The 17276-nt window shown below is 47.9% G+C and overlaps 1 protein-coding gene across 1 annotated transcript in view; it reads right to left on the bottom strand.

The window, feature by feature from the left end:
• EEPD1 (endonuclease/exonuclease/phosphatase family domain containing 1) overlaps positions 1 to 10349 on the bottom strand; it is a 117258-nt gene extending 106909 nt beyond the window's left edge. The window contains exons 1-2 of the mRNA XM_081243861.1: positions 9878 to 10349; positions 8386 to 9450 (exon numbers count right to left, since the gene is read on the bottom strand). Coding sequence (XP_081099987.1) covers positions 8386 to 9263 — 878 coding nt within the window. The 5' untranslated portion in view covers positions 9264 to 9450; positions 9878 to 10349. The remainder of the gene's footprint in view (positions 1 to 8385; positions 9451 to 9877) is intronic.
• Positions 10350 to 17276: the final 6927 nt, after the last annotated feature.

Below are 17276 nucleotides of genomic sequence, written 5' to 3'. Positions count from 1 at the left end.
GAACACATCACATTTTAGTGAAATGCGTGATTTTATTTGTTACTGGCAGAGATTGTTATTAAGGAACTCCAGGATAAAATCTTTTGTAAGGTACGGTAATTTTGATATAAAAATAATACCTACCTCAACGCTCTTCTCTCCCGTGAGGCACCGTGTATGGGAACCTGCCACGTTCCCAGTCTGAGCATTCCAGAGCCCAGCTCGGGCGGTGGGCCAGCCTGGACCCCTGCGTGTCGGGAGTGGCCTCTGACTTCCTCCTCACCAGGCGGCTGCAGTGGGAGCGGCCGACTTGCCCGCCGACAAGACCCTAGCTGCTCAGGCCCCAGCCCCGCCCCGTCCAGACTAACTCCTCCCCAACCACCTGACTTGGTCCTGTCCCCCATCCTTCCTCTGTGCTGAGGTCTCCACTCACCTGCAAGAGCCAAGCAAACAGGTACCAGACCCTGTGCTTCTTAAGCTTGACCTCCTCGTTCAAAACACTCATCACCCCGGTCAGTACCTGCGAACGTGTCTCCTTGTAAGACTGTGACCTCCCTGATGCCAGGGCAGGGTCTCCCTGTGCCTCTGACCTCACCAGGTAAGTGCTCAATCAGTGCTGAATTTAACTTATGGAAATGTCTTCTGATAGAAATAGTTACCTAAAACTCCCCATATATGTCCTTGTTCTACGTGTACTTGATACCAAACAGCAGAAGTGGCCTTGTCAGATGCCCGGTGTGTGGTTAGGCCATTTAGGATGGCTGTTCTCTTGTGCTCTGTACATCCCCTGCTCGACCAGTCCCTGTTTCACTCACATGACTACCCAATCCTCTTAATTATAGGGCTTAATTAGTCCCCGGTAACTGAGGAGCACACCGGACGTCAATTCCCCCTACAAACGACAGCCTCCTCCTCCAGCAAGTACCAAAGACTGCTGCCATGTCCTGCCTGCCGTCTGCCGGGCAAGGTGGGGTGTCGATCCAGGACCCTTTGTGTAAGATTCCCCGGTCCAATAAACCACTGATGTCTCTGTCACTGTCTCTGGGCTCGCTCTTCGTCTCGAGGCTGGACAACTATAAGGCTTGGAGGACTGCGGGGTATAGCCCAACACCCGGGCTGCACAGAGGACCACAAGGCCTCTTCCTCCATCCACTATGTGGACCAAGGTCCCTCACCTGTCCAGAATGAGGCAACAGCAGACGGAGGGGTGAGGTCAGCAAGCTGCATCATGCCGACACAATGCAGAGGCATGTGAGTCAGCCCCGGGATTTCTTAAATGCCTCTGAGCCTGTCTTCTAGGAATCTACCCAGTTAATCCCCACAATAACCAAAACACAGGCAAGTCTTTCCAGTTTTTGCCTCTAAAGATCCTCTTATCCCCACCCACTTCTCCTGCTCCCCGGTCACCATCCTTTTCAGCCTTTATTCTGTATCAGCCTCTCAACTCCCAGGACCCACTCCAAGCGGCTCCCCCAGCAGCCAGAACAACCTGGTAACAGCTAATTCATCAGCTCTGCTTCTAATCCTCTGTGGCCTCCTCCCGCTGTTAAAGTAAAAGCCTTACAGGGCCCACCCACCTGGCCCTGCCTCCCCCTGCAGCCCGAGCCACCTGCCACTCCCGGGACTCCACTCTCTCCAAAACAAACTCTCAGGGCCTTTGCACTTGCTGGTTCCTCGGGTGAAGCATTCTTTCCCCCAAGTTTTTCCATGCCTGGCTCCTCAGCTGACTCTTTAGCTTTCAGCTGAGGCTTCCTTGACCCCCATCTACTCAGCAAGCCTCCATCACCCTCAGCCTTCGCCACTACCCATAATTATTTATCTGTGTATTGACTTGTCCATCTTCCTACCTAAAATGGAAGCTCCATAAGAGCACCAGCTTTGTCTTGTCCTACACTTTATTACCAGAGCCTGACACAGAGCTTGGTACTTAGTGAGAGCTCAAAAAATTTCTGTTGAATGAATGAATAAATAATAAAGGAATGAATATCTCCTGGAAGGATCAATACTTTCCACATCCCCGCCCCACCCTCACCAATTCAGATCCCAAATGGGCTCAGCTTTCTGGAAAGACAAAAGTAACTGCTTTCCCTTTGGTGAAATGAACCCTGCATCCGCCCACCCCAGGCCTTCCCTTCATTCACACTCTCTTCCCTTATTAATCCTCAGGAGTCCTATTTCTGACCACCTTTCTCTCTGGAAACCACCCAGATCTCCTTGGCTCAGAAAACCGGAACTCCGCCTTGGAGTGGAGCCAAGGTCGCAGACTCACATTTGAGGGTCCGGGTGGAGGGGCCCTGGCGCCCTCTGGAGTGCCCTACCTCTGGCCAAAAGCCCTGTCCTTCCGAGGAACAAAAACAGGAAGGGAGCAGAGGCCTCCAGCGGCTTGACACAGTCCCTAGAGTCTAGGCAAAGCCCTGATGCCTGGCCAGCCTCAGACCCAAGACAGGGAGGGAAGAGCAGGTGGGCCGGGGGTCAGTCAAGGGACGTGGAATTTGGGAAGAGACACCTCCACTCCCTGCTCTGAAATCAAACAGACGTCTGGCTTCAAAACCTGATTCCAACATCTCCATTTCTGAAGGCCACATGGCTGCCATTTAATCTCTCGGAGCCTCTGTTTCCACAGCTGTCAAAATAGATTCCACAATTTCTACTTTAAGGGGATTGCTGGGCACTTTGCCCCCAGATGTTATGTCTGGCTGCATCCATCTACCTTTCAGTCCCGCAGGATGAGCCCATTATTCTTTTTTTAAAATAAATTTATTTATTTATTTTATTGTTTTGGCTGTGTTGGGTCTTTGTTGCTGCACAGTCTTTTCTCTAGTTGCGGCGGGCGGGGTCAACTCTTCGTTGCAGTGCGCGGGCTTCTCATTGCAGTGGCTTCTCTTGTTGCGGAGCATGGGTTCTAGGTGCATGGGCTTCAGTAGTTGCAGCACGCGGCTCAGTAGTTGTGGCGCACGGGCTTAGTTGTTCTGCAGCATGTGGGATCTTCCCGGACCAGGGCTCAAACCCATGTCCCCTGAATTGGCAGGCGGATTCTCAACCACTGCACCACCAAGGAAGCCCCGAGCCCATTATTCTTAAAGGAAAAATTCAGCCAGGTATCAGTCCTAGTCAGTGACTTTTGATAAAATGTATGGATTTTCCAGGCTGTTTTGAGGCTGAGCCATAAAAGCTGATTCACATTGCTTAACTTGGTTTAAAATCAGGGCCAGTCTAACTCCAGAATTCAGCATATGCACGTACACAGCAGCCATTCAATAGGCGTTTTTCATTGAATGAATGAAACAACAAGATGGGTTGTGTCTATATTGAGCCTACTAATCAAGTCTGATAAACTAAAATCTCCTTTTTCACAATGAGTGCGTGCTGCCAGGCACTAATTCACCTTGGGCTTTGATATCGCAAACAAACACGAGGCAAGAAAACAGATTCAGACGGTAAAAAGGCTCAAGACTTTGAGACTCATGTTCCCTTCTGACAGAGGCCATGGGGAAAATGTACAAGTGGGATGCTAAACCTCCTTATTTCTTTTGGAAATTATCTGTCAGCTCCCACAGGACTTATGCTTTCAGAAACCAAAGGGACTTTCCAAAATAGAACAACTCCTCAGCAAAAAACAAAAAATAAAAATTAACCTTCTCAACATCACTAATCATTAGGGAGATGCAAATCAAAACCACAATGAGATACTACCTCACACCTGTCAGAATGGCCATCATCAAAAAGACCACAAATAACAAATGCTGGAGAGGATGTGTAGAAAAAGGAACCCTTGTGCACTGTTGGTGGGAATGTAAATTGGTGCAACCACTATGGAAAACAGTATGGACGTTCCTCAAAAAAATGAAAAATAGAACTACCATATCATCCAGCAATTCCACTCCTGGGTATAGATCTGAAGAAAACAAAAACACTGATTTGGAAAGACATAAGCACCCCTGTGTTCACTGCAGCATTATGTACAATAACCATGATATGGAAGCAACCTAAGTTCCCATTAATAGATGAATAAAGATATTGTTTATACACACACACACACACACACACACACACACACACACACAGAATGGAATACTACTCAGCCATAAAAAAGAATGAAATTTTGCCATCTGCAACAACATGGATGGACTTGGAGGATATTATGCTAAGTGAAATAAGTCAGACAGAGAAAGACAAATACTGTATGATATCACTTATATGTGGAATCTAGAAAACAAATTAACAAACATTACTAAACAGAAACAGAGTCATAGATACAGAGAACAAACAGATGCTTGCCAGAACGGGCCAGGGGGAGAGAAATAAGTGAGGGAGATTAACAGGTACAAACTTCAGATTACAAAACAAATGAGTCATGGGTATGAAATATACAGTGTAGGGAATATAGTCAATAATTATGTAGCATCTTTGAATAGTGACAGATCTAGACTTATCATGGTAATCATTTTGAAATATATAGAAATATCGAATAGCTATGTTGTATATCAGGAACCAACCTAGTGTTGTAGGTCAATTATACTTCACAAACAAATAAACTCTTAGAAAAAGAGATCAGATTTGTGGTTACCAGAGGCGGGGTGTAAAGGGAGGAGAAATTGGAGGAAGGTGGTCAAGAAGTACAAACTTCCAGTTAAAAGATGAGTAAGTACTACGGACCTAACGTATAAAATGATTAATATAATGAACAACTGCTGTGTGTTACATATGAAAGTTGTTAGGAGAATAAAGCCTAAGAGTTCTCATCACAAGGAAAAACACATGTTTTTTTCTATTTCTTTGAGTTTGTATCTATATGAGATGATGGATGCTCACTACATTTATTGTGGTCATCACCGCAGGACGTCTGTAAGTCAAATCATTACGCTGTACACCTTATACAGTCCTGTATGTCAATTATATCTCAGTAAAACTGGAAGAGAAAAAAAGAAACAATCTTCATTCCATAGGCGGGCTGCCACCAAATTTTGCAAGAGTATTTAGCAGAAGCGTTCCTCTTTTAGTCTTGCTCCATAAATACTGAAAACAAGGAAAAACACTGCCTAAGACTGAGATTTGGCAAAGGAATCTGATGAAACCCGTCGGTTCTGTGCCATAACGTGACATCCCTGAAGGCTCCTGGTGATCGTGTGATTATCGAGCTTTCTGCTGTCCTATCTCAGGCTTCATGTGCAAAACATGATTTCTTGTAACTCATACACACTTGTCCACCAATGCAGCAGCATCTCAGGGCCAGAACAGACTATCCCGTTAGAGTCCCACCCAGGCACGCTTTAGTCCCCCACCTACTAAAGCAAACCCACAGAAAGGAAAACAAGAGCCAGCTATTCTCTTTGCAAAAGAAGTGCCCAAGCATTTGTGTTTCTGTGGGCTTTTTCCCCCATTAGCTATATTTAACATATGGAAAAACTGAGACTTGGAGAGGTTAAGGTATTTCATCAGTTTAACACATTAAGAGGTGGAGCCAAGGGTTTTCGTTTTGGGTTTGTTTTTTTTTTTCCCTTTACAATGGATTTAATGTAAGAAAATGGGACTAGTACACAATTTGGCAAGTGCCCTTGGTTAGAGTGTGGGATGCCTGAACAAGAGGCAGGATAAAGGTGAGGTGCTTACAAAACAGCATGCCTGTGAAGAGCATGGGTCTAAAGTCAGAAGGTTCTGGGTCCTAGTCCCAGCTCAGTCACTAATGAGTTGTGGGATGGAGATAAGTCATTTAACTTCTTTGGTTTTAGTTTCTTCACCCAGAGATGGAGACTCATTAATAAAAGCATGCATTACCTACTTCCCAGAGTTACTGAAGAAATCAAATGAATGTGAAAGCTGTTGCAAAATATGAAGGCACACCCACAAGTCAGTTAACTCCTGTACTACATATATATATATATATATATATGTATGAAAATTAAGAGCCATCCAAAAAATTACATGCATCCATTCTTGCTCAAACTAAATATGTTTCCTCTTACTAATAAAAGGATCAACTGGAATGCGAGACATTTTTGTGAATCAGGATGAACCCAGCTCTTGGAGAATGTGCACTGCTGTTTTGAAGACATGTGATCACAGCCAGGCATCTTTTGGTGCCCTAGGAGAGTCACACAGGCAAATGGACCCACTCCAGTTGTGCAAGGGGTCAAGCCCTAAGCCAATTACTTCAGGTTTACCAGACACTAACAAGGTGCTTGGAGCACCCAGAATACTGAACACATCGTGAACAGGCAAAAGGAACCACCAACCCACTGGACAACAGATGTGGCCAAGTGTGAGAAATGTGATGGGGACATAAGTCACGTTTAAAGTCACTCCCAGACGCTCCCTTCTACACCCTTCTGGGTTTCGGTAAGCTCTTCCTGCACTCTCACCTGAGGACAGCAGTCAAATACCTTCAACAGATCATCACCCCTCGAGGAAATCCAAACAAGAGACACCAGGACAAATCCCCCGCTGGACAAGCTAGCGCTCTTCTTGGTGTGCCCCAGGCTGCTCCAGGTCTGCCCTGCAGATCGGAGCCCACTCTGAGGTCGGCTGTTTCTTGCTCACTCTCCCATTTTCTACCCTTTGCATTCATCTGTTCTAGAATCTGAATAAATCCTTCAAACTCTGGCCAGAAAGAACATCATATGCTTGAGTAACAGGATGACCAGAACAACCAAAGAAAATAGTACCTAGAAAGCTCTGCCTGGACTCACAGACCTTGTCAGAAAAGCCAGTGCAGGAGAAGGCGCTTTACAGGGCAACCCACAGGGATAGCTGACTGCCGATACACAGTACAACGGGGCTCAAACCTTAGTGCATATCGGAACCAGCCAGAGGGTGCGTGAAAACACAGAAACCCAGAATTTCTGAGTCAGTTGCTGATGCTGGTCCAGAGACCACGCTTGAAAACTCTGTCATAGTTAGTGGGCAAGGGCTACCCAGTCTATCATTCTTATTGGGGCAACTTCAGATCCTGATTCATCCTCCTCCACCCCCCAAACTAAGCCTTAAGAAAACTCATCATAGGAATTAAACAGCTAGCCCTCCTCCTCCTCCCTTCTCCTTGCCCATACATACACCCCTGCAGCCATGGATGGAGAGAACAATTGCCAAGCCATTCCCGACAAGTACCTCCTAGGCTCAGTCCCGTTCTCACCTGTGAACTAGATGATTTTGCAAAAGGAGTGAGTTATGCTGCAAAACAGAGGACATGGCGGTGCCGGAAGAGCACTCAGGGGCTCCCCGGGTCCCGTTCCCTGAGCTGGTGCAAGGTCCCCCAATCCTCAGTGACGGAGCATGCCAGTGGGACGGTGCCAGGGAAACGTTGTGACCTGGTTTTCTCCTCACTCATTTATCCTGATGTTCTGCCACAATGCACTGTGATTTCCCGCCTAGAAGTCACTTCATGTCACTAACTGCCACCTCACCGGCCTCACCAACAGCTCAGTGCAAAAGAAAGCAGCGAGTGGCCCTAAACATACTGTGTCTTGGGGCGGGGGGGTGGCATGGCCAATTCCCTCCAGACCGGGATCAGAGGGTTTCTGCCCTGGCAGGGACCATTAGAAACATTTCTTTCCTTCCCAAAGTTGATTATGTTATATAATACACTATTGCACTAATAGCAGGAGTTACTGCTACAATAATATTGTTTTGTTTTAGGGAGGGTTAACGGAAGTTCCTACAAAAAGCAGGGTTGTGAATAATGTAAACAGTCAGTGATAAGAGCCCGTCCTACAACTCTCATCTTCTACGGTTCAAATGGGAAAATCTGGCCAATATTCACCACACTTCAGCTTGGACTTTTCTGACTCTGGGACAGGAGAGGTTACATACATTTGGGGCTGCCACTGTGGGCCTAAAAACCAACTTCAGGCTAAATAAGGGAAAAGAATGAAGAGTGATTCATTCACAGCATTTTGGTAAATATACATAGCACATGTGTTTGCAAATACCTGGTCTTTAAGATGATTTTCTGCACATAAATAGGCATATTTGGTGGAACGAATGTGACTTTGCCTCCCAAGAAAAAAAAAAATCCAAGTAGCTCTTTCATACATGCAAAACTGCAATAGTTCCCAGGCTCTGAGTGCCTGATCTGGTGTGAACCCCATGAAGTCTTGTAAGCCAAACTATATTCTCCAAAGCAGTAACACCAATACAATCTCCACTTACCCCAAAGTCAGGAACTGATCTCAGATATACCATGTTCAAGATACAGACCTCAAGCCCAGACAGCTGTATTCAGAAAATTCTGGAGAAGAAGAGCTCAGCCACTCAGAATACTGCACGATACTGGCTGGGGCCTCAAGAACACCGATTAAAAAATCTTGCCCTCTCCCTACCCCCCCCCAAAATCCACTCATTTGCACGCACAAATGAGGCCACGCAAGAGCTGCCTTCACACCCAACACCGCTGGTGGTTCTTGTCCTCACCTGTTTTCCAGGAGCGTCATGCACACCACCTCTCGCACCCCAGGGTTGTTGGCCTTCTCCACTGAACAGCCCTGCAAGTTCCAGGTGGCCAGCCTCAGCACGGGCCGCCCATCCCTTGTGCCTCCGAAGGCCTCCACCGAAGGCCGAGTGGAGATGATCTGTGTAGGCCCCCCTGGGGGCAGGTCCAGGTCCTCACTCTGCAAGCTCAGCGAGGTGGGGCTGGGGTGAGGCTTGGCGGTGAAGGTCAAGCCCCCGTTGGTGTGGGTGGACGGGGGCCTGGACCTCTCGGCAAACACCTGGTGCCGTATCCTGTCCAGGAAGGCGGCACTGACCCCGCCCATCCTCACCAGGTCCTCGACGCTTCGGAAGGGCCCGTGCTCGCGGCGGTAGTCCACGATGCTGACTGCCATCTTCTCCGTGAGGCCGCGCACGCTCATGAGCTGAGCCGGGGTGGCTGTGTTGATGTTGACGCGCGGGGTGAGAGGCACGGCGGTGGCCAGGTGGTGAGGCTGCTGCTCCGCCAGCAGGTCCCGCCTCAGGGAGCTGGGAGAGTGCTGCGCCGAGCTGCCCTTGCTGCTCACGCAGATCTCAAACTTGACCTGCTCCAGCTTGGTGGCACCCACGCCACTAACCAGTGCCAGGTCCTCCACCTTCTTGAAGCCACCGATGTACTCGCGGTACTCCACGATGCTGCGTGCCACCGCACGTGTCACCCCAGGCAGGGTCATCAGCTCCTCCTCCGTGGCCGTGTTGATGTTGAGCCGCTCCTGATTCACCAGGATGTTGCTGAAGTTGCAGGCCGCGCTGAACTTGCGGCTATGGGACAGGTCCGAGGGGTCCCGGGGGATGGAGCGGTGGCAGCCCAGGGTGCTCCCCATGGCCGGCCAGGATCAAGGGGCCAGGAAGCCCTCACCACCACAGAAGAACTCTCTGGCTAGGGAGGAAGTGCAGTAGAGCTCACAGGCACAGAAGGGAAGGTGCAGGATTCAGGGCATGAAATGGTTACCACAGACAAACACTAAATAGCCATGCCCAGCGTGTCCAAACCACCTTTCACTTGGCCACCTGGAAAACAAATTAATAAACATACAAATCGATCGAGTCAGTTAATCAGTTTGCATTAGCACTCCCTACCTAGAGCTGGAGTTCTTAGCCAGGAGTCCAGGGCTGATGCCTGTCTGTGAACCTCTGAAAACACACATACAAGAGGGCTGGTCCATGAGGATTTCTGGTGAGGTCCAATTTTTATCACACTGGGGTCCAAAAACGCTATAAGCCGCTTCTCTTGGAAAGGGACCTATCCCCATCAGCCTACACCTCTCGTCCCTGCCTCTCTCAACTCTCCCAGAACTGGGGCCATCTCCCCTACTTCGGTAGCCCCCATATGGCACTCAGCGCCACCAGCAACTCTGGAATTCCGTCCTCACTAGTGCGGGCACGGAGAAGGGGTTTATCGCCCCCTACCAGACCCGCCGCCGTTCCGGCGCCCCACCTCTCAGCCGCTCCTCCAGGGCTTCCTCCTTCCACCTGCGGCTCCGAGGCCTGAGACCAGGCCAGGACAGCGCTGGCCCGCCGCCTTCAGAGCCAGGGCCCACGCGGGTGCGGGTCAAGGGCGGGCCGCGGGATCCCTCCCACACCGCCTCGGGCCGCGCGTCCCAGCTCTTTCTGCTGGAGAAACTCTCAAGAGTCTCTCTCCCAGAACCGGCAGGAGCTGCAGGGCTTTGCGGAGGCGGCAACGGCGGTGAAATCCGGCCGCTGCAGCTGCATCAAGTCTTGCGGCTGCACCAGGACTCGCTGCGTTGCCGCAGTTGCGTTGATCCAGACAAAAAGTCCTGCCCCCGACTCGAACGCGGGATCCGCAAGAACCGCGTCCACACCCCAGCACCAAAGACACTGCTCCCGTTCGCTGTCCGTGTCAATACCCAAGTCCCGGCCCCACGCCCGCGCCTCCGCTGGCACCACGGCCACGCCTCCTCCCGAGCGCCAACTCCTCCCCCGGACTCCAGGGCACGTGGGGGCGGGGCCCGAGCGCTAGGCCCGGACCTGGGAGCTCCAAACCCGAGAGCTCGGGGGCGGGGCCCGGACGCGAGGTGGAGGAATGCGGGGCCCAGGAGTGTGAGAGGCGGGGCTATGCTGGGAGAGGGCTGGCCTGAGCGCGTGGGGGTGGTGATGGCACGGGGAGTGCGGAGGCAGGGCCTTGCGGGGAGAGAGCGGCCCCGGGGCCTCGGAGGCTGGATTTAGAGACTGAAGAGGCGGCGCCGACGCCAGAGGAGCTGCGGCGCGTCAACGCGAGGCTGTGTTCGGGTCCTCTGCTCCTGAGCCCGGGTTGCTACCGGGGACCGAGGGCTGGTTGTGCGGGATGGAGGCTTTTTAGCCTCGCCCGGGGCGAGACCTGCCCGACTGCTTTTCGGTGGGCTGCACCCAGGGTCTCGGCAGAAGCTACCGGGCCGCCAGCCCGAGTTCAGTCCGTCTTTGGGGCGTGGGGACAGGGCGAGGGCGCTCCCAGTGGGGGAGGCACCCCTGCGGGTCAGGGGCCTCGCCTCAGTTCTGTCTGAGAACGTTCGAGAGAGGACTGAATGGGATCTTTTTAACTTCTGCCCCCCAGTTTCGGCGTCCTCTTTTCTTCCTATGGAGTATTACCTTTGCCTTGCTTACTGAGAGATGTCCGCAAACAGCCCTAACAACTCTGTGTTACTAGGAGAGGGCACGCACCACGGATTAGAGATGTGTTCACATAGGTCACATAGCGTTGTTCGTGTGCACGTTTAGCGCACTGAGTAAATATGGATATTTTCTATAAGTATTAAACCTAGTTATTAAGGAGGAAGAACGTGCTCGTTGGAAATGGAGGCTGCTTCCCAAAATTCAGAAGAGTATTTGGATCATACCACTAAATGGTAATTTAGTTAAAGATTAAAGAGCCTGCAGCATTACAGTGGATACACGGAGCTAGAGTACTCGATTAAACAAACCGTGTGGTGATACCGTTGAATACTTTGATCCCGGGTATTCAGTGACCTCTGAAGTTTCATCCCCAACCAATGTAACCGGTGCTTCTGCTTTAAATTTCCTAGGCTAGGTCAACAAAAACCAAGTCTCAGGGAACGCAGAGGCACTTCAGATGTGAAATGAAAGCCAGCCAAGGCCTGGCAAAATGCTATCGCCTTTCTGACTGTGTATACTGGTCGGGACTCTTAATGGCAAGTGACAGAAATCCAAGTCAAACTAGCTTAGATATAAAAGCTAAGGGATTTCCGGGTTCTTGTGTAGAAAAGTTAAGGAATAGATCTGACCTATGTCACACGTGACTGCATCCAGCTCAAATGATGTCATCAAGACCTGGTCTGACCCCCTCTACCTGCTCTACTTGCTCCCCAACCCTAGGACTAGGCTACATTATGCCACTCCTTTCCTCCGGTAATCCTGTTGTGATAAGGGGGGAAAAAGTTGTTTAACAGAAAAATATCTTTAGAGGAGGAAGAAATCTTTGTTGATCAGAATGCCTTAATGGGCCTTTGTGGCTATGGATGGACAGCCTGGGGGCATTGCTAGTTGGGCTGGAACATATTTTATTATTTAATCCAGAACACTGGAGGATAAGATGGGAACTGTTAACTTCACTGGCACAACAGGCATCATCTGGTTTTGTTTCCTAGAAACATAAGCATATGTTCCCCCTTTTAGAAATGAAGCCAAAAGCTAAACTGCTGTGCATTAAAACAAACAAAAACCACAACAGGATGGCTAAATTTAAAATGACTGACCATACCAAATGCTGGTGAGGATGTGGAGCAACCGACACTCTCATACATTGCTGGTGGGAGTGTGAGAAGATACAATGATTTTGGAAATCAGTTTGGCAGTTTCTTAAAAAGCTAAACATACATCTAGCACACAAGCCAACGATTCCATTCCTGGGTATTTACCAAAGTGAAATGAAAGCATAAAACCCAAAGTCTTGTACATGAATTTTAATAGGAGATTTGGTATATAGCCAAAGCCCAGAAACAACCCAAATCCACCAGGAGAGAATAGATAAACAAGTTGTGGTATATCCATACAATGGAATACTACTCAGGAATAAAGACAAACTGTTAATACCCACAATACTGAAGAATCTCAAAACCATACTGGATGAAAGAAGCCATGCAAAAAAAGAGAACATATTGTATGATTCCAGGGAAAAATACAAGCTGACCTATATAGAGAGAAAGCAGATCAGCAGTTGCTTGGGGATATGATGGAGGAGTGGATTTAAAAAGGACACAAGGAAACTTTGGGGGGTGATAGAAATGTTTGAGGGGTCATGGTTTCACTGGAGTATGTATGTCAAAACTGATAGAATTGTACTCTTTTAAGATGTGCAGTTTAGTATACTTCAATTAGACCTCAATAAAGACTGGGGGGAAATCTTCAAAAAATAAAAACGAGTGGGGCTTCCCTGGTGGTGCAGTGGTTGAGAGTCTGCCTGCCAATGCAGGGGACACGGGTTCGTGCCCCGGTCTGGGAAGATCCCACATGCCACGGAGCGGCTGGGCCCGTGAGCCATGGCCGCTGAGCCTGCGCGTCCGGAGCCTGTGCTCCGCAACGGGAGAGGCCACAACAGTGAGAAGCTCGCGTACCGCAAAAAAATAAATAAATAAATAAAAAGGAGTGTTCTTTGAACGCAAAGAAAAAAAAAAAAAAGACGGTAATTTTAGGGAGGATGGATATGTGACCTGGGGTGGAGAGGAGGAAGCTGAAGGGGAACAAAGGGGTCCAAGAAGGTGAGTCTGGAGCTAACAGAAGAGACCAGTGAACATTCCCTAGTTAGGATTGGGTACCCAGAAGGCAGGTGTCATGAGAGAGAATACATTGTCATTGTTTTAAGCTTATAAAAACTGAAGTGGTCGTCTCACAGCAATATGTATCATATAGATGTGATCCTCAGGCCTTGTTTTCCCAGCAAGAAAAGCCAATGCCACAGCTCCAATGTTGTTTCCTCTACAATTCATTGACCTTTGTCTCATTCTTAGGATGGTTTCACCAGACTTTGATTTCCCCCAAGAAAAGTGTTTTGTGTTTTCTTTTTTTTTTCAGTTGGGTCACGAGAGAATTTGGGCGAGGACCTTCCTCTGGCCAAGTGATGAATGAGTGTCTTGTGACAGCTGTAGCAATAAAGCAGGGTAGTTTTTTTAAATGATTGTGTTTAAACAATAAATTAGCACATACGTTTTTTGATTGCATTTATTTCTACCGAGCCATTTCCCCTCCGCCACAAACACGGAAGACAAGATGGAGAAGAGCAGGGAAGAGGAGAAATGCAGGGCGGGTGGGGGGAACAGTCTAGCCTCAGAAGTTCACCCAGGTGCGGGGGAGGCCTGCAGCTCCAGCCAGGGTCCTCTCCTCTTGTCTCCCTAGTGGCCCCATGGCAGTCCTTTGAGCTGCCAGTTAACTTGGAGACTGTGCTTTCGAAGGCCATGGAGGTGCCAGATATCCCCTTATTTGAACCCCATGAGTGAAGGCCAGGCGGGTTGCACACCTCCATCTTCCACTGCACAATGTCCTCTCAAGGATGGGCCGTGTACCCACAGCAGCTCAGCTCCCACCCACAGCTGTTTTCTTGCAGTATCTGACTGATCTCCCACACCATCTCATTGGGCTCCATGGATCTCATGATCTTCAGACTCCACGTAAAGTGCAGGGAGCGTGCTTGACCTCCCAATGTGTTTTCTTGTTTATATCACTGCCTGGACTACCTGAGGTTCCCTCTGCTTTCAGCTTCAGGCCAGTTCTTTCTGGCCGACCTGAAACACAGGTGCAGATGCAGGTGAAGGACCTTCACTTTCCCACTGGCCCCTGGCTGCTGCACTGTCAGGCAAACTCTGGTGGCCAGGCATCTGTCTGAGATGCCCAGTGTGGAGGGAGTTTTCTTTGCAGGATACCCCCTGGGGAGATTGGTTCCATCTGGGGTGTACTCCACCACTGCTGCTGGTGGTGTGTTGGTGCAGCGGGAGACCACAGGGCCATGCCAGGGGCTGTGCTGGGGTGGTCTTCTCCATCCAGGTAGGGGATTGGCAGGTACTTTGGATGTGCTGCTGGTTCCGTCCTAACTCCTGATCCCCCTCGGGCCACTGATTTTCTGTGCTGCTGCTCTGACTGCTCTCAGAGTAAGAATTAAAGGTGGGAATTGCAAGCTCACTGAAACTCTGCTGCTTTGGATTAGCTGTACTTTGCAGGATGTATAAGAAGGGCAAGCTGTTGGTCAGATTAGCCAAAGGAGCGGGCTTCAGGGTAATGATATAGCCCCCCAGTTCAGATCTTCTGTAAGCCAGGAGCACATAGGTGACCATCACTTCAGTTCTTCATACTTCTGGCCCATCTACAAGTCGTGGATCCCTTCCCATGTGTAGCCCATGGACACCATCAACTGAGTCTGCCCAGGATCCTTGTAGTCAGGTAGTAGCTCTGTGTAAGGCATTAGTTCCTCCTCATGGCCCATGTTCATCCACGAATCCTTTATGATTTCCTCTAAAGGGCTGCCCTTGATGGGGTTGAAGATGAGGAGTTTCTTGAGCAGGTTTTCATGTTCCATATGAAATATCCCATAGAAGGGAATACTGTGTATTCTGCTCAGTACCCACTCCCACAATAAAGAAAAAAGTGAGAGAAAGAAAAAAGAACAAAGAAAGAAAAATGAGAAAAAGTGGAGAGAAGAAACAAAGTGAGAAAAAGTAAAAAGAAAATAAAGAAAAATAAGAAAACAGGGAAAAGTTAAAAAGAAAAACATTTTAAATTAGAAAAATGAAAATGAAAAAATAAAGAAAAAATTAGAAAAAGAAAGAATGGGGGGGGTGGAGGGGGAGAAAAGGTAGTAAGCAAAACAGACAAAGAGCCAAGGAGGAAAAGATTTAACTTTGGTGAAAACCCCTCAGATGACTGAAAGCTAGCTTCCTGGGCTAGACAGACCAAAAACCTAGGCCCAGCCAGGGACCCAGGTGCCTGGAATTCCATAACAATGGCTCCTTATGAGGTCATAGCAAGAACTGTACCTATCACAGCTGGGGATAATATACAGTGATTTTTCTCACTTTTTTGACTCAAAAATTCTTTACTGTTAAAAAGAAAAAGAAGAAGATTTTTGTTTATGTGGATTACAGCAATTGATATCTACCTTATTTGAAATTAAAAACTGTAGGATGCTTCAGTGGCCTTTTCATTTCTAGTTTAAAAAGTTATAATAATTTTTGACTTTTAAAAAGCTCATAATGTCTACACTTAAACTACTCAATTCTCTTTTTCTTTAACCTCTGAATGTCTGGTCTCAAGTTATGCCATAACTTAACTGACATCATGATACTATACAGAAATGTTCCTTTGCATAAAATGATGCAATGTTTTTGTCTGGCTTTGGTATTAGGGTGATGCTGGTCTCATAGAATGAGTTAAGGAAGTATTCCTTCTGCTTCTATCTTCTCTAAGAACTTGTAGAGAATTGGTATCATTTCTTCCTTATGTGTTTGGTAGAATTCACCAGTGAACTTATCTGGGCCTGGTGCTTTCTGTTTTGGAAGGGTATTAATACTGATTCAATTTCTTTAATAGATACAGACCTATTCGGATCGTCTATTGAGGAAGGCTTTTTTTGTTTTTCAAAATGAAGTTTTTAAAGTGGATTAATCAAAACAGTTCTATGACAATAAAGTAAATAGAAAGGATTGTAAAAAACCTTCCCCATTTACAGTCCATTTGTCTGTTTATAGATGTGCCAGCTTATGTGCCAAGGGGTCACTGTCTGCTGTTAGAAATAGAAGAACCTATTTTTCTGATGAGATACATGGATGTTGAGAAGAAGCAGCTCCCAATCATTCTTATGTGCAAGCCTGCATCTGCTTTGGTATTACTAAATGGCTTCACATCAGCGCCCACAACAGAGCTCAAAAGCAGTTAAAAACAGGCACCTCAATTCACAACTTCCAGGGAACCCAGAAGTGTTATTTCTCCTTCCTTCAGTGGACTTGGCCTTATTCCAGGGAAGTGGATTGAAAGGCAGGAATGAAATTTTGGCAGTACCAGTTCGGGTTTCTTTGTATCAAATTCCTCCTTTAAAAGCTCATAGTCTGGTTTCCCTGGTGGCGCAATGGTTAAGAATCCACCTGCCAATGCAGGGGACACGGGTTCGAGCCCTGGTCCCGGAAGATCCCACATGCTGCAGAGCAACTAAGCCTGTGCGCCACAACTACTGAGCCTGAGCTCTAGAGCCCGCGAGCCACAACTACTGAGCCCGTGTGCCACAACTACTGAAGCCCGCGTGCCTAGGGCCCGTGCTCTGCAACAAGAGAAGCCACCACAATGAGAAGCCCGCGCACCTCAACCAAGAGTAGCCCCCGCTCGCTGCAACTAGAGAAAATGTGTGCAGAGCAATGAAGACCCAACGCAGCCAAAAAAAAAAAAAAGACACTGTTTTAAAAATAAAGCTCATAGTCTATTGACTGATAAATTGTTTCATTTCATGGCTGACAGCTGAAGGCTTTTGTCATTTCCCCCGACATCTGGCATTTTATTTCTCATGGAGCATTTGGCTGGAGATTATTCTAGCAAAATCCCAACAGAACAAGGTGGCTTCATTTACAGTACAAAAATGGAGAACATTTACCGTCAGGGTTACTATGTTTCTTCTGATGGTAATGTCCAGAGTTGTTATTATTACAGAAAATAATATTCATTAATTTTTAAAGGCGATATGGTTATCACTTAGGAACTCTAGCTCCCATTTGCTTTATTCATTTCCTCTTAAAAGCAACATCTGCAGCTAGTTTCAGACTTCCGCTTTTCACAGAACAGTTTATTCTTTATTGTTTATTAAATTGGAGGGTTTCTGGAACATTCTTCTTGGTAGAGCCTAGTACTTT

This window comes from Mesoplodon bidens, assembly GCF_964165515.1.
Source record: "Mesoplodon bidens genome assembly, chromosome: 9".
NCBI classification, from domain to species: Eukaryota; Metazoa; Chordata; class Mammalia; order Artiodactyla; family Ziphiidae; genus Mesoplodon; species Mesoplodon bidens.
Note: the sequence above shows the minus strand (reverse complement) of the source record. Positions and strands in the feature narration are given on the sequence as shown.